The 21,731-nt window shown below is 47.1% G+C and overlaps 1 protein-coding gene across 1 annotated transcript in view; it reads left to right on the top strand.

Moving 5' to 3' along the window:
• Positions 1–21,731, top strand: part of vps13d (vacuolar protein sorting 13 homolog D) — a 46,384-nt gene that overhangs the window by 4,127 nt on the left and 20,526 nt on the right. Inside the window, 48 exon segments of the mRNA XM_076992004.1 lie at positions 734–916; positions 1,010–1,140; positions 1,565–1,631; positions 1,827–2,006; positions 2,089–2,219; positions 2,331–2,463; positions 2,569–4,821; positions 5,132–5,271; positions 5,368–6,444; positions 6,542–6,632; positions 6,746–6,872; positions 6,957–7,137; positions 8,198–8,422; positions 9,483–9,672; positions 9,898–10,111; positions 10,530–10,701; positions 10,997–11,112; positions 11,207–11,419; positions 11,622–11,890; positions 11,987–12,120; positions 12,270–12,425; positions 12,526–12,718; positions 12,826–12,900; positions 13,030–13,227; positions 14,050–14,139; positions 14,326–14,466; positions 14,587–14,712; positions 15,073–15,147; positions 15,687–15,792; positions 15,898–16,050; positions 16,263–16,398; positions 16,649–16,696; positions 16,785–16,935; positions 17,043–17,259; positions 17,425–17,672; positions 17,869–18,060; positions 18,144–18,270; positions 18,481–18,623; positions 18,729–18,859; positions 18,961–19,136; positions 19,241–19,364; positions 19,535–19,770; positions 19,911–20,013; positions 20,151–20,308; positions 20,812–20,920; positions 21,005–21,175; positions 21,259–21,363; positions 21,577–21,726. Coding sequence (XP_076848119.1) covers positions 734–916; positions 1,010–1,140; positions 1,565–1,631; positions 1,827–2,006; positions 2,089–2,219; positions 2,331–2,463; positions 2,569–4,821; positions 5,132–5,271; positions 5,368–6,444; positions 6,542–6,632; positions 6,746–6,872; positions 6,957–7,137; positions 8,198–8,422; positions 9,483–9,672; positions 9,898–10,111; positions 10,530–10,701; positions 10,997–11,112; positions 11,207–11,419; positions 11,622–11,890; positions 11,987–12,120; positions 12,270–12,425; positions 12,526–12,718; positions 12,826–12,900; positions 13,030–13,227; positions 14,050–14,139; positions 14,326–14,466; positions 14,587–14,712; positions 15,073–15,147; positions 15,687–15,792; positions 15,898–16,050; positions 16,263–16,398; positions 16,649–16,696; positions 16,785–16,935; positions 17,043–17,259; positions 17,425–17,672; positions 17,869–18,060; positions 18,144–18,270; positions 18,481–18,623; positions 18,729–18,859; positions 18,961–19,136; positions 19,241–19,364; positions 19,535–19,770; positions 19,911–20,013; positions 20,151–20,308; positions 20,812–20,920; positions 21,005–21,175; positions 21,259–21,363; positions 21,577–21,726 — 10,265 coding nt within the window.

The following is a 21,731-nucleotide window of genomic DNA, read 5'->3' on the forward strand; positions in this document are numbered from 1 at the left end:
TAAAATGAACTGCCATATTTAATGTGACTGTAAAAGCAAACAGAGCCACAGTATGTTTCCTTATTCATAAATATGGATCGCCAGTGTACTTTATGGATTATGGTGCTATTGCATTTTGTCCTCATTTGCATATTCCATTAGTGTTTCATAATAGAAGACTGCTCCCTAATAATAACCTCCTGAGCTTGTCTGATGATAAATGTAATATAACATTCTAGTTTGGATTGGATGATCCATTCCTACAATGTTTGGCCACACATGCAAATGTGTGCACACAACCACAATATGTAAGACTTCATTTATACATCAGTGTTGATTGACTATAACCAAGCCAGGTAAAGGTACAATTTGCATATATTGACTCCAGTTTGCTAATTATTGGCACAGTAACTTTATGAAGGGGAATTAAATATTGTACATCATTTACATTTATGGCATTTGGCAGACGCCCTTATCCAGAGCGACTTACATTTTTATCTCATTTTTTATACAAGTGAGCAATTGAGGGTTAAGGGCCTTGCTCAGGGGCACCTCAGTCATGGCCTCAGGTCTGGGGATTGAACCTGCGACCCTCCGGTCACAAGACCAGTTCCCTAACCGCTAGGCCATGACTGCCCCATCATAACGTACATCACATTTTCTTTACTATAGCGTTACCTTTTTAAAAAGAAAATCTGGCCTAAAGTGTTTCATGCATAATTTATTTAACATGAATTACTTCTGCCGTTCACAGCCGAAACAGATGACCTCTTCGACCCACTGGAAGAGTCTCAGACGTTAAACACTTTCACCAGGAGGGATCACCTATTTGCACGACTAGATTTCTTCCTTGAGAAAGCAGCCATCACTCTGTTCCTGCAAGACAAGCTGAATCCTTTGTCCAGTGAGAGTGGGCTCATACAACTGGAGTTCTCAGGTACCTTTTTCTGACTCTGAAAATATTACAGCATATATATAGTGTGTTTCACTTTTTTCTTAAGCTATTTGTTTGTTTTGCATTGATTTCCAGGGGTAAAGATTGGTGTTGAGTCTTTACCTCGCTCAGAGTCCTCTCTGCTGTCTGTTAAGCTTGGAGGGCTGTTTCTCAGAGACCTCACCACCCAGGGCTCCATCTTCCCTGTCCTGGTTTCACCAAAACCGGTAATCTTCTCTACCGTACTGTGTGAAAATTGACTTCTACATGTGCAAATGCAACAATGTTTTTCTTGCTCTGATCTGGTCATGCTTTGATGCTTCAGGATGCAGTCATGGGCAGTCATGGCCTGGTGGTAGGGAACTGGTCTTGTGACCGGAGGGTCGTGGGTTCGATTCCCAGACCTGAGGCCATGACTGAGGTGCCCTTGAGCAAAGCACCTAACCCCAACTGCTCCCCGGGCGCCGGGCAAGGTCTGCCCACCGCTCTGGGCACGTGTGATCCACAGCCCCCTAGTAATCACTAGTGTGTGTGTGTGTTCTAACTGCACACATGAGTTAAAAGCGGAGGACAAATTTCGATTGCGGTGTAAAAATCACAATTGACAAAAAATACGGCACATTTTGAAATGTTTTCTGTAACATATTTTAGGACAAGGTTGCTGTTGCTATTAATCAGCCCTTTGGACAGAATAGTAGCACAGACAAAAGCAATATGGGTGAGTTGTTCTAATGTATATATTAGCATCCTATTTTTCTTGTACTACATTTTTTGTGTTTCTGTGTATGTGTGGGTGTTTGTGTGTTTAGGCCAGCAGGACAAGCTTTAGCATTATGTATGAATTCTTTTTAAATACAGAAGTCATTCTGTGCAGATTTTTTTACTTTTTTCTTTTATTTATTAACTTATTCAGCTCCTGATATGGAATCCTCTTCACCCCCTGTTTTTGAGATGATCTATGAGCGTAATCCAATAAGAAGTACATTTGAGAGGAGACTGGAGGTCAATACCAGTCCTCTCAACATCATCTACAACCCTCAGGCTATCAAGAAAGTGGCTGACTTTTTCTACAGGGGAAGGGTTCATACCTCAGGTTGGTACTGGATAACTGAATTATTTGAATTTCCATTGTTAGTTCCTGTATAATTTTTAATTTACTGCTCTTGCCATTCTAGGGTTTGGTTATCAGTCTGAGTTAGAGTTGAGAGTGGCTGAGGCAGCTAGGAGACAATACAACAAGCTGAAAATGCAGACAAAGGCTGAAATTCGGCAAACAATAGACCAGTTGCTGGTTGGAGAGTTCATTGTAAGGCATTTAGCAATTTCTGTTGTTTCAGTATGTTCATGTGGTCATACTAATGTGGCTAATGTGTTTGTAGTAGTGTTTACAACCTTTATTGTGTCCTGTTTGCTCTAGGAGAATAGTAAGCGTTGGACAATGAAATTGGATATATGTGCCCCTCAAGTTATTTTCCCAGATGATTTTCAATCTGAGGACCCCATGCTAGTGGTAGTCGATCTAGGTCGAATTCTCCTTACAAATTCACAAGGTACTCAATTTGGTAAAATATTTTTGTTCACTGTTTTAGCTTTTATGTTAACTTTGCTTGATTGATGGAGCAATTATATGTAGTCTATCCTTCTTTTGATTATAGAAGATTCTAAAACAAAGTCCAGGACCTCTCGGTCAGAAGATGAGGAGTTCAGTGATGATGAATACCAGACTCCACTAGCAACACCTCCAGAGTCTCCACTACCTGAACCAGAGAGAGAGTTTAAAGGTCTGGAGAAGACCCCTGACCTTTCCATCCTTAAATCTGCAGAGGGAGTCCAGGCTTTCAGCAGGATCTTGTATGAGAAGTACTCCTTATCTTTTAATGACCTTCAGATCATGGTTGGCCGCTACAAAGACAACTGGAAACATCTACAGGAGAGTGACGTTGGGCCCACCCACGTCGTGGAGAAGTTCAATGTGCTGTTGCAACTGGAGCAGAGACTGCGTTACACCTCTGATCCTCAGCTCCCTGGTGCTGTCCTCTCAGGGACCTTACCAGATCTCAAGGTGCACATTAACCTGGAGAAAATGACCGCGTTAAGAAGCTGTCTGGCAAGACTCGGTCGCACAAGTGCAGATGAGAACACATGTGATGATGGAGAGACCATGAAGTCTCCTGATCCACTGCCACTCCGCCATGAAAATATATTTCAGAAAGAAATTCAAATGAAATTGCAGGGGTCTGACAAGAACCTTACCAAGAGTGTCATGACTCTAGAGCAGCATACACGAGAAGTTCTGGTTGAATCCAGACTTCTTCTTGCGGAGTTCAACATCAACTACATGCAGCTTGGTGTGGAATGTGGGGGGCGGTATATATCTGTACTGAAGGTGTTTGGTACAAATGCTCACTTTGTAAAGAGACCTTATGATGTTGATATGTGTCTCACAGTCCACGGTCTTCTTCTGGTGGACACCATGCAGACATATGGCTCTGATTTTGACCTGCTTGTGGCATCTCATAAGCACCTTAGTTTTGATGTGCCCACTGGGAGTCTTAGGGAGAGCCAGCCTACATCACCAGTCTCACAAGATGGGAAGTCTCCTGAACCAGACCTGGGTCTGCCTTTTGACAAAGTATCTCCACTTACCTCATTTCTTAACAACGAGGAGGCACTCATTAGACTGGAGTACCAGTTTGTCAGCTCAGACTGCCCATCCATGAACCTAGATAGCTCCCTACAGGTCACCACCATGCAGGTCAACAATTTGGATATTATTCTCAACCCTGAAACCATTGTAGAGCTGCTCAAATTTCTCCAGCAATCTTTTCCTAAAGAAGAAAACACTTGGACTCCCTCCGCACAGCAACCACCACCACTGCCGAATGGACAGGACCAAGAGGAAACCTATCAGTCTACTTATGATCAGAATAAGGAGTTAACTGTAGAAATCCATAGGTTAAATATGCTGCTCTTGCGAACAGTTTCAACTGGAACTACCTTAGGTGGTGAAAAAAGAGGCATGAAAATTGCCACAGCCAGTATAAATGGGACAAAAGTCAATGTTTCTATGGGTAGTCGACTTGATGTCAATGGCTCCCTGGGTTGCATTCAACTTGTAGATTTGACCCAAGAAGGGGGCAGAAGTCAGTTTGTGGTCAGTATTGGAAATTTAGAAGATGATTCCCCTGCTGAAAGCATCACATTTTTTCCTAGATCAGGGACTGTTCCCTCTGAAGCTTTAAATTTTCATCTTTTGGAGAAGTCCGTAGGTGAGTGCTCTCTGGAGCTCCATATGGCATCATTGCACTACAACCACTCGGCCAAGTTCTTGAAAGAGCTCAGTCTTTCTGCTAATGAAGTTGAAGACAACTTTCGCTCAATGCTAAAGAGTGCTGCCACAAAAGTGTCCTCGGTGCTGGCTACTAAAACCGCAGAATACAGTGGGATGGTCTCTCTCTTTGAGACTCCTTCCAGGAGATCCAGATTGCACAGTCAAAGCAACTATACTCTAGAGCCTCTTGAATATGAAGAAGATCTTATTGGTCCTGAGGAAGAACAAGGCACAGACTCTTTTCTGGTCAAACTTACTCTGAATGTCAGTATAGAATCACCTGTTGTATCAATTCCTCGGAAACCTGGACACCATGAACTTCTTGTTGGTCACCTTGGAAGCATTACCATTCAGAACTTTGAATCAGGGCAAGATTTGGAAGGGCAGAAATTGCAGGTTGAAGTTAAAGACATAAGGCTGTATTCTGTTAATACAAGTAATCTAGTCCTGAAGAAAGTACCTCGATTTGACAGAAGCTCCTTCTCCAGTCAGTCACCATCTCATAATCCCAATGTCTACCTGGATGAGCCACAGTTTACTCGGCATGACTTCTTTGAGTATTTAAGCCACGGAAAAGGTGAGAAAGGTTACCTTTATGACACCAGGTTTACACACATTGAAAAATTACATCAGTATGTTTAAAAATAAGTGATTTAAGAATGAAGTCCTTCTTAACTGTTTAACTTATGCTTTCACCTGTCTGGTTTGCCAAGAAGTTATTTGCTTAAATTATGACCATTTAGCTCATCAGAGATTTTAAATGCGATGGGCAGCCTTAGGCTTCAGTGAAAGCGTAAAATGTGACAATCATATTACATTTAGCAATGCTTTTATTAAATGGGCTTTCCTACTGTTTCTGTGTTTTACTGTTTCTGGTCTCTTTTCAGCATTTCACATTCTTAAGGACAGTACCATCCAGTTTACTCTCGAAAAGGTTCCTACTGTTGAAGATATACAGTTCTGTGATGAACCATACCACAGTACAGGGTTACTTAGAGTAGAAGGCAAATTTGTCAGTGCTGTTAAGGTAACGTAACCCGGAATAATCACCACAGTCATAGTAGTGAATGCAACTTCTCTAATATGAATTTCACATTCATGATATATTTTTTTGTCCTTTTAGGTTTTCCTTTGTAAAGCTGTATATGAACAGGTTCTCCAAACTCTAGATAACCTGTCTTTGATCGAGGAACAGAGAGTAACTCCCAATCAGCCTCCAACTCCCCCTCCTCCAACACCGTCATCCACCAAATCACATCGCTTCCCTGATCCACAGGGCGGGTTGTTTGCTCGGGACAGCCCTCTCATCGGTTTGTCTTACTCCTCGATCTCGTCCTCCCTCTCATCCTCACTCCCTCAGAACCACACCCAGCCTCTACAACCTCCCTCTTTCACCCAAGTCAGAGCCACCTTCAAGGTATCTGAGCTTCAGGTACAGCTGAGTGGAGACCTCAGTCAAGGATCTCAGGACCTGGTCAGTCTGCGCTTCCAGGATCTGGAAGGGGACTTCACTAAGGAGCATCCACATTCTCTGTCAGTCCAGCTGGCCCTTCGCTCCCTGCTCATGGAAGACCTTCTGGAGTCAAATCCTGAATCAAAGCACAAGCACCTTATGGTTTCCAGAGGGGCCCCCAAACTATCTACCTTTAGCACTAAAGAATACCTCTCCCAGTCATGTCCATCACCGTCCAATGTCATGTATCCAGAAATGCCACGGTCGCTGCCAGCTCAAATTGAGGAGACCCAGAACGTGTTCCAGTTTTATCAGAGGCACCCTAGCACTCCTGCGGGCTCAGGCAAGAAAAGTAAGAAGGACCCAGAATGCCCTAGCACTCCTCCTCCATCACCCTCTCGAAATACACCATCCCCTCATCCTCCACCAGACTTTGATGACTCTCTGGTCCACATCAGTGTGCTAATGGTGGACAGAAGGCACCCTGAGTTTAAGACGCGCTATGGCAGCATTGGTCGTAGTATAGACGTGGACTTCAACTGTCTGGATGTCCTCATAACGCTGCAAACTTGGGTCGTCATTCTCGACTTCTTTGGCATTGGCTCTACGGCCAATAACCATGCTGTGAAAGTGCCTGTTGCCTCTCCTGAGCCCATGTCTGCAAACTCTCTGTATAACATGGCAGATATGTACCCTGAGACTGAGGAAGAAGCAGAGGAGAAGATAAACACTAAGCTAGACCTGAAGGTGTAGATTTTGTCATTAATTGTATTATGTTGAATCTACATGAAAATGTAGAATGTTTGTGAGAGCTTTAAATGTGATGTGTGTTTTCCTTTCATAGGTTCATTCCCTGTCCCTAGTGTTGAATAAGAAGACTAACGAACTTGCTAAAGCTAGCGTCTCAAAATTGATTACACACTTAGAAATGATAGGTGAGCTAAAAGACTTTTTTAAATGTTTATTTCTAAGGAGCATATCCCTTATCATGTATATAGGTTTAATGAATTTCAGCTAAGCACCAATTACATCTGTCATTCTATCATAGATGGAGATCTTTCCTTGCATGGAAGCTTGGGCAGTCTGTCACTAAGTGATCTGACCCCACATGGTGACCTGTATAGGGAACGCTTCACAACACGGGGAGGAGAGGCACTTGTCTTCAATATCACTAAGTAATGGACACTTACTGGCAATGTTATAGATCTTTCTGTGCTTCTTGATAACAATTTGACCACCAGTCACGGTTCTTTGCACAGGTATGGAGAGTCTGACCCTTCCTTGGTGCGGGACTGTGACATGAAAGTGTTTCTGCAGATGGCCTCAGTACAGTACGTGCACACGCAGCGCTTCCAGACCGAGGTAGTGGCTTTCATCCAGCACTTCACACAGCTGCAGGACGTCCTGGGCAGACAGAGAGCAGCCGTGGAGGGCCAGGCTGTGAGTTTACCCTTTTCATCTCTTGCTTGCTGTTAACCTTTGGACAAGTTATGTTTGAACGCCCTGTTTAAGGTGTCCATTAACCTGTATTCTGTTTATCTAGCCTGGTGCAATAAGTGTTTTTACGACCTGGTCGTGGCACCGGACAGCGATGAGGGAGGAAAAAAAAACGGATTTTGAATGAAAGCTGAATTGAACGCTATAATGTGGTCATGGAGGGAGTGAGGTTCAGGAGCTGACGAGGCTAAAACAACAAGAACCAAAATAAACTTAGCGTTCCTTCCGCAAAACAAACAGAAAGCAAACACAATAACCGTCCCTAACTGAAACTCATAAACAGGAAAGAAATAGAATAGAAAAGTGTGTGTGTGTGTGTGTGTGTGTGTGTGTGTGTGTGTGTGTGTGTGTGTGTGTGTGTGTGTGTGTGTGTATTATATACAATATATTATAAACAAATTTTGCTAGCAGTTGAAAATTAAATATTCTGTGCTAAAAGTAGTACTTTTAGAAGTACTAGAAGTTGCAACTCCCGTTTCTGGGAGTTGACAATCTCAAGTCAGGGAGGGACAGTTTTTTGTTTTTTGTCTGCCAGATACTTTCATCTGCGTTGACATGCTTCAAACCGAGCATTAGTACCGGTAGTTTTATTAGGATACTCACATGTCATGTTTGACATTTAATGTTTTTAATTTGATAGTGTTAGTGTAATCAGCAGTGATCCGTCTCCTTCACTAGATTACATGGAAGATTTGGCAGATTTATTACATTGTAGTCAATTATTTATGACTTTTATTTGTTATTATTTATTATTTGTTATGACTCTCTGAATCTGCAATTCCTAATGGATTGTTTTTCTATGCGCTACTTTAGATGAAAGGGATAATATGTGATAATATGTGATACATCTCCTACTATTAGTCATTTGCCTAATTAGGCTTAAGTGTTTAAATAAATTTTGACGTTTGTTGTTTACTATGTATTGCATATTTATACATTGAGGTTGTAATTTGCTGCCCTGAGGTGATGGAGGTGGTGAACAGAGTTATCTCCTGGTCTGTAGGTGCGCGAGCGACCACAGCGAGCTTCTCGTGTGCTCTTGGACATTCAGGCAGGCGCTCCTGTCCTCCTGATCCCAGAGAGCTCACGCTCAAAGCGCCTCCTAGTGGCCAACCTGGGCCAGCTCAGGGTGCACAACAGCTTCCTGCCTGCAGGGGCCCACGGCACCTTCTCTCTCAGAGACAAGGTAGAGAAACTTACCATGGCACATAGCTTTTTTCCCTCTCTGGTGAGTCATGCCACAAACCCCCGGGATATTTGCTCACGCACGCACACACACACACACACACACACACTCACACACACTCACACACACACTCACACACACACACACACACACACACACACACACACACACACACACACACACACACACACACACACACACTCACACACACACACTCACAGACACATACACACTCAGACACACACACACACGCCCACGCACGCATGCATGAGTGTGTGCACACACACAGCTGTTCTGCGACTCTGCACTGATGGGATGCATCTATGGAGCATTTTCCCTCTGCTCAGTTCGATAGGAGAGTATCTTCATTGTAGAGAAGGTTCCTGCTTTAAGGAGAATAGCAGTAAGCTTAAGTCTCCAGCACTGTGATGGAAGAGCTTCATGGATGCGGTACTATCTCTCACCATGCATGTTCACTAACTGGCTATTGTGCAGGCTTTTAAGATGAAACTCCAGTTGGTATGTATGTGTCCTACATATGATGTACCCCAGTTTTTTGTGCATCTGAAGGCTACTGTTTACATTACATGATGTAATGTTTACCGTAATGGTTTTAAATCATATAAAACATTTAAAATATTATTTACCATATTGTAACTTTGTTTCTGAAGAATTTGATTTTGCACGCAAATTCTTACAAGGACCCCTCATACTATAAGGTATCAGCCATTGGTGGTTGTTTTGAGGTGTTTCTGTTTCACTACATCTTCCTATTATATTTTTATATTATCCTTGTGAGACATACATCTACCTGCATTTTTGCTAATCTGACCTCTCTGAAACTCTTTCTGGTGTGCATGGCATCACACTTCATGTTTCAGGCTGTACAAAATACTCAAATGTTATAATGCAGTTCGGTCTGTTGTTTCAGAGAAATACTTTTCTCTAGTATCATTCTGTAAACTTTTAATACTTCCATTCTCAGATATGTTTTTCCTCTCTCTCTATTTTTACACTCGTTACTACTTTGTTGTTCTTGTTGTTTTTATCACAGCACTTTTGACTGACATCCATGTTTTTTCTCACTCTCGTGGCTTCAAAGGATCGGGTGAAGAACGCTCAACCTCCCTGTGGAAAAGCAAGCGAGGAGACTTCAACAGAGAGAGCGAAAGCCTCTAGCACCCAGGCCTCTAGCACACAGGCCTCTAGTACACAGGCCTCTGGCTTCACCCTGGGCAGGCCCGAGGTTGCTACAGGACGTGGTGCTGACCCAGATACGCCTCCCAGCCCCGGTTAGAATCCGTTATGCTACTGCACTTGTGTCTTGGCATTAGTTTAATTATTATTATTAATAATAATAATAATAATAATAATAATAATAATTAATAGTAGTTATTATACTAATACACTTTGATGAAGTATCTCACTGTGCTGTGTTTTTTGACAGCTGTGTTCTAGATGCTAGTTAACGTGTGTGTGTGTGTGTGTGTGTGTGTGTGTGTGTGTGTGTGTGGTAGAGGATCACGTGTGTCTGCTAGACTGCATCGCTCTAGACCTGCAGGAGATGGATGTGTTTGCAGCAGAGTGGCTGCCCTGTGAGCCGCGGGACAGCGGGGGGAATCAGCAGGACGCTGACCTGACGTTCCCCTCTTACGCCGCGCGCAGGACGGGCGGCAGCCTGCTGACCGAACGCTGCCGCCTCAAACTCAAAGTGGAACGCAACCTAGACAAGTAATGCCAGCGCTGCCCTGCACCAGGGGCGTGTTTACTCTTTAGCTGTCTGTGTGGGCACTGTGGTCTTGAGCCAATGGAAACAGAGTGAGCTGTCCACTATGCTAAACTGCCCACTGTGCTAAGCTGTCCACTTTTACCACTTTTCTCTTACTACAGTCAACCCCACCGTGTTCATGGGGATTAGGGCTGTGGGAGCCCCGCAAAAATGTAAACACTACAAATATCTTTAGGCCCCTCAGAAATGTAGCTTTTATTACTGTTGGCCATATTTAGTGCAAAGACAGAGAGCGTGGTCTTCCCCCAAACAAAGTGCGTAGTCTGTGGCCCTTTAGCCCGTTGAACCTGATGTAGAGCTCTGGGCCACACCTCTAATGTTTTACATCTGTGATGACACCACCCACCCCTTGTGTTGTAGGGAGCTGAGTCACACCGTCCCCGACATGTCCGTCCACGGCAGCCTGTCGTCCGTGCACTGCTCCGTGGACCTGGAGCGGTATCAGCTGATCCGAGGCCTGCTGGAGCACAACCTGGGAGAACCTGTGGAGGAGTTCCTCCGGCCCTACAACCTCCAGGACCCCAGCAGCCACGTAAGAGCTCACGCCAGCCCTTCAGGTCGTTAGGGGTTCAGGTCCTCAGTTCCTTTATGTATTTGTGACTTCTATGAAATTACTAACAATGAATGAAGCGTGCTATACAGATGAGATGATGGCAGCAAAGCTAGTGCGGTTGGCTCTGTTTTCCTTTCAACTACGTCTGCAGATGGCTTATGTGTAGGTCCATCTGCTTTGCACAATATGGGAAGTGTGTATAGACCCCTGTGAGTACCTCGTGCGTCAGAGTTGCTGTCATGACATCCATCTCCTCTGCGCTTCTCGTTGGCAGACGGTGCTCAGCGGCGACGTGTACACAGGCCTCTCTCTCCTAGTCGACATGAAAAATGTCAGTCTGGAGTTACTGGATGACTCCAGAGCCACAGGAAACAAGCAGTCTTTGGCCAGGTGCGCAATTCACCTCCACCTTCTTAACATGGATTTTTTTTTCTCCTCCAGAAACGATGAAATACATCAGCTGTTTTTCTTCTTTATCTTACAGGTTCGATTTTATGAAGTCCAAGTTACTGTTTGAGAGTTTCTCAAATGGGTCCACATCCGTGAACCTGGTGTCTCATTCGCTGTTGGCCTACGACACTCGCTACGGGGGGTCCGGCAGGGCTCCAGGGGGCAAACACAACGTGTTTGACTGCATTCTGCAGCCCTCCAAGACCGGCGGCAACCGAGCCTCTCTGCAGTTAGAGCTGCATTACAGGTACCGTTTCCCACATCCTACACAACGTCTTCTATATGCTGGAATTGCTATAAGCATCTATATAAGCATCTGTATGCTATAAGCAACTAAATGCTAAAAGCATTTTTCCCCTTCTTTTCTTTCCCTTCAAGAGCTAACCGATATTTCAGTCATCCTGATCTACATGAGATGGGTATTTTAATATGATGCGTTTGTGTTGTAGGTCTACCCGGGAGTCCTCGTGTTTCACTGTGGTCCTCAACAACCTTCGGGTGTTCCTCATCTTCGACTGGCTGCAGTTGGTCAGAGACTTCCTGCGTTTGCCCGTGGAGAAGGTTCCAGGCCCGGCCCGTCACCGCTGGCCCAGCGGCAGCAGTGACCCGGGTACTGCCACCGTCATGCCCAAAACCGTCAAGAGCGGCGTCGTTACGAAGCGCTCCACCATCCCCGTCACCCAGGAGAAATACCTGGAGGTCAAGCTCAATGTCACGGGTAAATATTCCACAACACTGAGATACGCCCTCTCTGTAATACAACACTTTCATTTGTATTTGGGCTTAAGTGCTCTTACGCTGTTGTCCTGTCCAGGGACAGAGTTTGTGGTTGTGGAGGACTCGTCGTGTTTGGACACCAATGCCATCATTCTGAAGGGTACAACTGTCCTCACCTACAAGCCCCGCCTTCTAGACCGCCCCTTCTCTGGTAGCCTTGCAGGCATTGAGGTAAAGCCCTCAAGTCTTCGAGCACGGCTGAGTCTATTCACTGTTGGGGCCCAGATCATGTAATGACCTCCAAACATATTTCAGCTGATGTTCTTTTCATCCTCCAGTGTTTGTGTTTGTCTGGTTCCTCTCGGTTTCCGTGTGTTTAGGTGTTCTCCTGCCGGCTGGGCAGTGAGCAGGAGACCGCTCTGTCCATCATCGACCCCGTCAACGTGCAGGTGGAGCTCTGCGGTAGCCCCACCTACGAGAGCAGCACCGGGCTTCTGGACGCATTCAACATAGAGGACTTCCCTCCTTTGCTGGAGGTCAGAGCACGCGATGGTTCTTGTACCTCTGTTTCACCTGCCCCGTTTCTTTCTTTTACTTCTCAGTCCTGAGAGTTTTATCTGTTTTATGTCTCTGTAGATACAGTTCCCAGCTCTGGATATCCGTCTTTCCTACAACGACGTGCAGCTTTTTCTGGCTATTGCTAAATCCATCCCCACCGGTTCCCCCAGCGCCACTGACCCTGCCTGTGCCTCTCAGGCAGTGCCTGCCAGCCCGGACACCACCTCCAAACCAAAAGACAGCTTCAGACAGCGCACAGAGGCCCTGCTGGGTAGGGGCCACTGGAGCCCGTTTCCCTGACCTCCTAGCGATGCGAGATGTTAAGAGATGTTAAATCACAAGTCGGTGATTAAAGTCATGGTGCGTGTGTCATTTCAGAAAGTCAGCTCTCACACCTGCTGGACCTGGGCTTCAGGAGGGAGGACTGCAGGCGTGCTCTAATTCACTGCAGAGGCAAGTCAGCTTTTCTCTACTCCACCTGAGTTTAACGCGCCCGACTACCTTAACCTTAAGAGACGGGTCGTCCTGGAGGGAGGGGGTGGTAGGGGTTGGTCTGAAGAGCGTGTGTGTGTGTGTCTGCAGGTCAGCTGCACCAGGCCGCCACGTGGCTCCTGGAGAACGCGGAGAGCACGTCGGGCAGGAGCAGGGCCGACTCCGATTCGCCGTCCCACTCGGCTCCGCCCCTCTCTGGAGTGGAGGTCAAGGCTGAGAGCGTGTGCATTTGCTTCATTGACGATTGTCTGGACTGTGATGTCCCTCTGGCTGAAATTACTTTCTCTCGTAAGATCACTCTGCTCGAGGTGGGGGGGTGGGGGGGGTCCAGTGTATCTCTTTATTTGTATACTGGACTGCATCGCTCTATGTATGTCATATGTGTATGTCTGTGTATGTCATATGTGTATGTCTATGTATGTCATATGTGTATGTCATATGTGTATGTCTGTGTATGTCATATGTGTATGTCTATGTATGTCATATGTGTATGTCTGTGTATGTCATATGTGTATGTCATATGTGTATGTCTGTGTATGTCATATGTGTATGTCTATGTATGTCATATGTGTATGTCTGTGTATGTCATATGTGTATGTCATATGTGTATGTCTATGTATGTCATATGTGTATGTCATATGTGTATGTCATATGTGTATGTCTATGTATGTCTGTGTATGTCATATGTGTATGTCTGTGTATGTCATATGTATGTCATATGTGTATGTCATATGTGTATGTCTGTGTATGTCATATGTGTATGTCTGTGTATGTCATATGTGTATGTCTGTGTATGTCATATTTGTATGTCTATGTATGTCATATCAGGCAGTGGATATGTGCAGCCAGTTCAGCTGTAATTATGCATGCCTGGTTAGCTTAAATAACCAAAAAGTCATTCGGAAATGGTAGTCCAAATCTTGTGCTAGTCTTGTCATGGTTATTGAACAGTTAATGTAAATGGTTGACCACTTTATCACACCTAGGCACAGGGATGGTGTAAAACCTGTAGGGTTCGTTCTTGGAGGACTGCGGTTTGCATCAGTGTGATTTGCAGTGAGAATGTAGGGTGCTTTCTGAAAGGTCTCTCTGCCTTCTGCGTCATCAAAGGACTGTCGGTGTTGCAGAGAATTGGCTCTACCCAGGAAGGCCGTGGCAGCTTCACTCTGTCTGGAGATTACTACAACCGTGAGCTCTCGGGTGAGGCGCAGCACACTCACATCTCACGCTAAGCCTTGGAGATAAGCGGTGAAATCGCTCGTCTCCAAAGGACTCTTTTATAACTGGGAGAAGCCGCACCTGTAGCCGGGAGGCTTAGCCGAACATTTAGCTGGGAAGTAAAGATGTAGCGGTGCCATTAAGGCGCTGTTGACCGTTCGTCTGCAGGCTGGGAGCCGTTCGTGGAGCCCTGGCCGTGCGTCCTGAACTGGCAGAGGCAGGCGGCCGGCCGTCTCCACCCCCCCCGCCTGAAGATGTGTGTGCAGGCCAAGCAGAGACTGGACGTGAACGTCACCTCCGTCTTACTGGGTAGCCGGTCTGGGCTGATCCCCCCCTTTCCCCTCCGTCGCCTTGTCTGTTTGCCTCCATATTTATGAGCCTCGTGATGCTTCTCTCACTCTGACGCCGGCCTGTCGCTCCGACACACAGAGCAGTACAGCGCCACCAAGACTTCGTGGTTAGCAGATTACTGCAAGGAAGACGAGCTGTCGCCACACTCCTCCACCTCCGTGTCCTGGATGGGCTCCTCCGTGGACCCCCCCTCCCTTGGCCAGAGTGAGTAGGAGACACACACTCAATCCTAACTCCCTGCCAAGTCAGGATTTACTCTCATCATGCTGGGGAAAAAGTATCACCCCTCAAAGTCTATTTTATGGGAATGTCTCTATTAAAGATTTTGGACAAAGAGACGGTTATTTAAATGTTGAAAATGAAGTTTTGTTGGTTTGCTTACCTCAGTGATATGACACACTTGTGCTTTTCAGCCTCTTATTGGCATTACACGTCATGAGCAGTGAAGATATGCGTAGGATTTGATTGAAATAGTCATGGTCCTTCCTCTTCTCAGAACACTCCTGTCCTGCATCTTCCTTGCATGTATCTCTGTCTCTACTAACCTCCTCTCTCTGCTGTCAGGTCTTCCTCTTGTCTACCTTAGAACTAGAAGCACTGCCAGCTTGACTTGCCTTGAGCAGGAGATTCACTCCCGAGGTACAGTTCATAGAGCCAGCAACAGGAATTTAAACAAGTTGGGAGACTGTCTGGAGATTTTGGCTTCTCCTCCACCTTTTAACCCTCTTAAACATTCCCTTAAACATTCCCATTGATCTTTCTTCCTGTCTGCAGCCATTACTGGGTTTGTTTCCATTTAGCAGGTTGTTCAGTCACCCTAGTTACACTCACCTGCACCATCACAGCGCTGCCTCTGTCAGGGATATTGAAGATCATAGGGTCGTTCCATGTGTAAGGCTTTGAAGCTCGAGATTGTGAAACCGTGCGTCATTCTGTCTTCCTGCACTGATGTCAGAAAACGCAACCTACATTTGCATAAGGTTCATAATCAGAGCCATGTATCTGGCCGACCCACAAAGATTTATCGGATGTATCTGAATTTTCATGAGATGCTTTTTGTTTTGTTTGCCATGTAAACAATGTGTCGTCTCCACATTTGTTCTGTTCTCATTACTGAGTTAAACTGTGGACGCTTCCTAATGCTGTGTGTGTGTGTGTGTGTGTGTGTGCCATTCTAGCGGATGTGAAGCTGTCTAAAAGGAGGCAGCCCTTTATCCCATATGCCCTGCGTAACCATACTGGGTGTACCATGTGGTTTGCCACACTCACCACCACCCCTACCAGGTCATATCACCGACTTTCTTCCTCTAGACTCTACATTTTGAACCTAATGGGTATTCTATCCTGCATCTGCCATGTAAATCCAGCTCGCTTCTCTTTCCTCCACAGGGTGGCGCTGTCTCACAGTGGTAGCGCAGACTCCATATCGGATGTGCACGGACCCGGCACGGACGACACGCACAACATCAGTCAGTGGAGAGAGGTGCTGCCAGGCGAGGAGATTCCCTTTGAGTTCGAGGCCCGTGAGAAACTCAGGCACAGGTGCGTGTGAACTGCTTCTGGGTTGAAATTCAGCTGGGGGAAAAAAAATTAAAATAAACAGTGTACTGATGACACTATGCACCCCCGAGGGCCAGCCAAGCCGCCGACTCTAGACGTGCAGGGTTCGGTCGGGACCGTCTGCATCCTCAGAGTCATGAGGTTAAACAGGGTGGAGGTTAATTTACTAACAGCTCCTTCTGATCGCTGCACAGACATACCCACGAGCTGAAGCTGCACCAGCTGTTGGTGCGTGTCGGAGGCTGGGAGCAGGTGAAGCCTGTCTCGGTGGACAAGGTCGGGGTTTTCTTTCGTTACGCTGCTCCCGATCGCAACAACCCCTCCAGCACTGTGAGTTTTTTTATTTTTTATTTTTTGCTATGAAAATACATGCACATAGCACATAGAACAGTCCAGAAGTGAATTCTCTGAATTGATGATTGACCCCACATATTTCTGAGGTCCTAGAACTCTGTTATGGGTTTTATTTTTAGCCATTTAAGGGGTCTAAAATCGCGATCGTTATCTTGATGAAATACAATTCGATGTTATTGTTTGGTTTCTCTTGAATAATAACTTAATTTTGATGTGGTTCGTTTAGGTCGGCAGCCCAATCAGCAGAACTAACATCATTCATCCTCATGTATATGTAAGCCATAGTGATTTGCATATTCTCTTAATTGCTTGCTGAGCTGAGTCAGGTTGTGACTTTGAATTCTCTGGTTCTCTGGGGGCAGTTCTCGGCCTTGCCTCCTGTCAGAGTCGTCTTCTCCATCACCATGGAGGGCAGCGCCCGCAAAGTCGTCACCGTTCAGTCTGCTCTTGTGGTGAAAAATCGTTTGGAGGTTCCCATGGAGCTCCGGTTGGACAGCCCCTCAGCTCCAGACAGTGAGTCTTAACTGGTCTCCTGCTCCCGCCTTGTCTGCCATTGATCACTTGTATGCTCGGAGAAGCTGCCCACGTAAAGCCTCTTTCTCATCGATCAACCCCGACAGAGCCTGTGGTGCTCCCCCCCATCTTGCCTGGGGAAGCGCTGGCTATCCCCCTCCACTTGACCTCATGGAGGCTGCAGGCCCGGCCTAAAGGCCTCGGGCTGTTCTTCTGCAAGCTGCCCATTCACTGGACCAGCGTGGAGATCCCCGGGGAGGTGAGCAGCAGCAAGAGGGAGTGCCAGTCGGCCGAATTCGACGAGCAGCTGAAGCGCAGCTTCAGGTAAGTGCAGACAGGGGAGAGATGGTGAGGTTAGAAGGGAGGGAGAGAAAAAGAGATGGTGAAGTTTGAAGAGAGGCAGAGAGAAAAAGAGGGGGGGAGAGAGAGCGAGAGAGAGGGTGTTTGCTCAGGGCCAACATGTTTGATTTCTGCTGTGTTTGTGTTTAGGTTTTGTGTGGTTATTAAAAAAGAGAACTACCCCGAGCAGCAGCCCGCCAAAGCCGTCGCCGGTGCCGCCAAGCAGATCTACTGGCAGCCGGGCCACACCATCTACCTGCTGCCCACCTTGGTGCTGGCCAACCTGCTGCCCTGTGACCTCAACTACTACATCAAAGGCACCTCAATCAAAGGAACCATGAAACCAGGCAAAGAAGCAGTACTTCATGCTGCAGACACCTCACAGAATATAGAACTGGGTGAGCTGACACACACACACACACACACACACACACACACACACACACACACACACACACACACACACACACACACACTATTACTCAAACATTACTTCAGAAAAATATCGCTGTCTAGATTTACATGTGGTTTTAGTAGTGTACTGCGTTGACTGATGGTTGACACGTCTCCTACACGTTTCCTTATCTTTCCCAGGTGTACTTCTGGAGAACTTCACAGTGTGTAAGGAGCTGCTGATCCCTCCTGGCACTCAGAACTACGTGGTGCGCATGCGCCTGTACGACACTAACAAGCGCCTGCTGTGCTTGACCATCCGCATCGTCCTCCGTGCCCAGGGGGCGCTCAAGATCCTCATCTCCGCCCCCTACTGGCTCCTCAACAAGACAGGTACGCCACCCACCCCTTACTCTCCGCTCCAAAAGTGTGATGGCCCCAAGTGGCGTCTATCACAGGCAGCTCTTCTCCTGCAGGTCTGCCTCTGATCTTCCGACAGGACAACGGGAAGACGGACGGCTCCGGTCAGTTTGAGGAGCACGAGTTAGCCCGGAGTCTCAGTCCTCTCCTCTTCTGCTACACAGACAAAGAGCAGCCAGCCATGTAAGTGAACGCAGGGTGGTTGGCCAAGTCTTCATTTCATTCCGCTAATGAGTCTTTCATTTATTCAGACACGAACATCGATGCTAACCTTTGAATTTTCTTTTGTGCTCGCTCATTGTCTGTCTGTCTCTCTGTATGTATGTCTGCTTGTCTGGTTGTCTGGATGTGTCTCTCTTTCTGTCTCTCTCTGTCTTTGTGTGTGTGAATCAGGTGCACTATGCGTGTTGGTAAAGGGATCCACCCAGATGGTGTTCCTGGCTGGTGTCAGGGTTTCTCTTTGGATGGGGGTAGTGGAGTGCGAGCAGTCAAAGTAATCCAGCCGGGGAACAGACCAGGACTCCTCTACAATATAGGTGAACGAACCATCACACGCTTCCTCTGCCCCATGTAACGCTGTTTAACTGGTCGTGCCATTGGAGCATTACATTCAATCACAGACTTAATGTGATTTCTTTAAGGGATTAACGTTCGAAAGGGGAAGGGACGTTACCTGGACACCCATATTGTGACTTTTGCCCCTCGTTACCTACTTGACAATCAGTCTTCACACAAGTTGGCCTTTTCTCAGAGGGAGTTTGCTAGAGGAAAGGTGAGAGTCCAGTGTGACACACATTAGCCAGCTCGTCTTATTGGCAGTCTTTGTGTCGTGACAAATAGTTCAAAATAATTGACAGTGACTCTGAACTCTAGGGCACAGCGAATCCCGATGGCTACATCTCCACTCTGTCAGGCTCCAGTGTGGTGTTCCACTGGCCCAGGAACGACTTTGACCAGCTGCTGTGTGTGCGTCTCATGGACGTACCAAACTGCACCTGGTCTGGAGGGTTTGAGGTCAACAAACCCAAGTCTTTCCACGTCAATATGAGGTACTCCAGCAACATTAATAATAAAACTTGCAGTATTAGCTTCTGTGCATGGAAGAAATAAAATGGTTTGGGGAAGTATGTTACCTCTCCGTGTCGTTCTGCAGAGACACATTGGGCAACTGCTTCTTCCTCCGTGCGGAGATCACCCTGAAGGGGGCGACCTATCAGATCTCCTTCAGAGACACAGACATACTTCCCCCTCCCTTCCGCATAGACAACCTCTCTGAGGTGAAGGACCGCTTCTCCACTTGCTCTGTGGTTTCATGACCATTTCATTTATGTGTCCCTTGTCATCCAACCGCCGAAATCTCATATCGTTCACGGTCATGACTGATGAGCCTTTACATACGTTCCTTGTCCCTGGTTGATTGGTTTTTATCATTTATGGTGGGGCTCAGGTGCCGGTCCAGTTCTGGCAGCATGGTGTCCCAGACATGAGGCTGCACACGGAGGTGAAGCCTGGTGCGGTTCTGGACTATGCCTGTGACGAGCCCGTCCTTCCCCCCTACCTCACGCTGACCGTTAAAGGAGCCGGATCTTCTGAGGTCACCGCCGACATGAACCACTTCCGGGAGTACAACAGGCTTTACTACGAGAACTTCATCTACATCGCCGCCACCTTCACATTCTCTCAGTGAGTCCTCCGCCCAGACGGCCGGCACCCGTTCACAACCGTGTTCTGTCACACAGCCTGCCTTGCGCTAGAGTTAGCAGGCGGTTAACCCCTCGTCACCTTGACGTGGTCGGTGACCGAGCGTCTGCTCTGCCGTGCAGGCGTGCGGAAAAGAGGCCGGCGGTGATGAAGCGCACGGCTAGCTGTGCCGAACTGGTGCTTGACGTCGAGACGAAGACGCAGAGAGTCATGCTGAAGAAAAAGGTGCCACTATCCTCCTGAAGATTCTTTTCCTCCTGAAGATTCCCAGTAAACCCGTGTCCTAACCGTCCTGTCCTAACCGTCCTAACCGTCCCGTCCTAACCGTCCCGTCCTAACCGTCCCGTGTCTCTCGGCCACAGGAGCCAGGCAAGCGGTCTCAGCTGTGGAGGATGACGGGTAAAGGAATGCTCTGTCACGAAGGCTCCTCCCCCCCTCAGAGTAAACCCTCCCAGCCACGCCCTCTTGACTCATCCCTGGTGCTGGACATTGCTGGGCTGGCTGCCGTCACTGACAACAGGTCAGTCCGCACCGACCTACTTCTTGATTGATACGGGACACATTCATGTGTTTCACAAATAAAACGCGCAGACGGAATAATTCCAAATCGAGTAAATTTTTTATTCATGGCTGCATAAATGATCTGGGGTGGGTTTCCCGAAACGTTCGTAGCGCTTCATACGAGGTTACGAAGTACTTGGCGCTACGAAAGTTTCGGGAAACCCACCCCTGATTATTAGGTAATATTCAACTCGTTCCTTCTCCTGGTAGGAGTGCATTGTTTTCAATTCACTTCTACAGCGCAATGTCTGCGTCCTAAAACACACGTTTATTGTTTTAGCCTACTTAATGTTTTTTTTTTATTATTATTATTGCAACATGCTTTAATAAGCAGCTGGAGGCCAGCTAATATTTAAATTCTGACATCTGTTCATCTGTTTTGCATGGTTGTTTACAAAATCAGCCTTTCATGCCTCCCCCCCCCCCCCCCCCCCCCCCCCACCGTGGGTCTTTGTCGTGCAGCTACGAGCCGCTGATGTTGAGACGTCCAGACTCTCGACGCAGCACGACCCAGACATGGCACTTCAGCTCTGGCATGCTGACCTGCGGCTTACCCAGACTGGTGGTGCAGGTCCGGCTCCTTCGCTCTGACTGACCGACCGTCTTGTGTCAAATCGGCCAGTTCTCATTGCAACATTGTGCGTGTGTTCTGCAGGTGAGGGGGGGAGTGGAGGGGCTTTATGACGGTGCGGAGGTAGTGCTCGGGCCGGACACGGGACTGCTCGATCTGCCCCCCCAGCAGCAGTTTATTAACCAGAAGATGCGGCCCGGTTCGGGGGTGCTGTCTGTGCAGGTGCTGCCTGACGGACCCACTCGTGTGCTGCAGGTAGATGTCACTGTCTGAGATGGGATTAAAACGGCATTAGTATTACGTCTCTGACGTACTGGACACTTTTACTGTCCCTGCAGGTCAGCGACTCTAATCAGCGGCGGTTAAACAGATCTACTCCGAGCACGGAGGAAGACCACAACAAAGACGTTGCTCAGAAGAAGACCGCCAAGGAGGAACTGGAGGTGAATTCCTTTTATCTAATGAATTCTGACATGTTAGTTCAGGTGTTTTCTATATAGATTACATACATGTCTAACTTGAGTGAAAGAAATCAAAATTGTGTTGAATTAGCAGATCATCCATAATGAAAACCCCTACAAGAACACCATAACCAGACATTTCTCATCACATCGCCATATTGGCTCAATAAAGCTCGCTCTGTTTGCTTTGTATAGGTGTTGGTGAACTTGGAGGAAGGAGTTGGCCTGTCCCTGGTGAACAAGGCACCTGAGGAGCTGGCGTTCGTCACGCTCTCCGGCATCGGCGTGCACTTTATCGGCACGGACGCCAGCCAGGTGCTGGAGCTGAGCGTGCAGAGCGTCCAGGTGAG

The sequence above is a fragment of the Brachyhypopomus gauderio genome, unplaced genomic scaffold (assembly GCF_052324685.1).
Source record: "Brachyhypopomus gauderio isolate BG-103 unplaced genomic scaffold, BGAUD_0.2 sc88, whole genome shotgun sequence".
Classification (NCBI taxonomy): domain Eukaryota; kingdom Metazoa; phylum Chordata; class Actinopteri; order Gymnotiformes; family Hypopomidae; genus Brachyhypopomus; species Brachyhypopomus gauderio.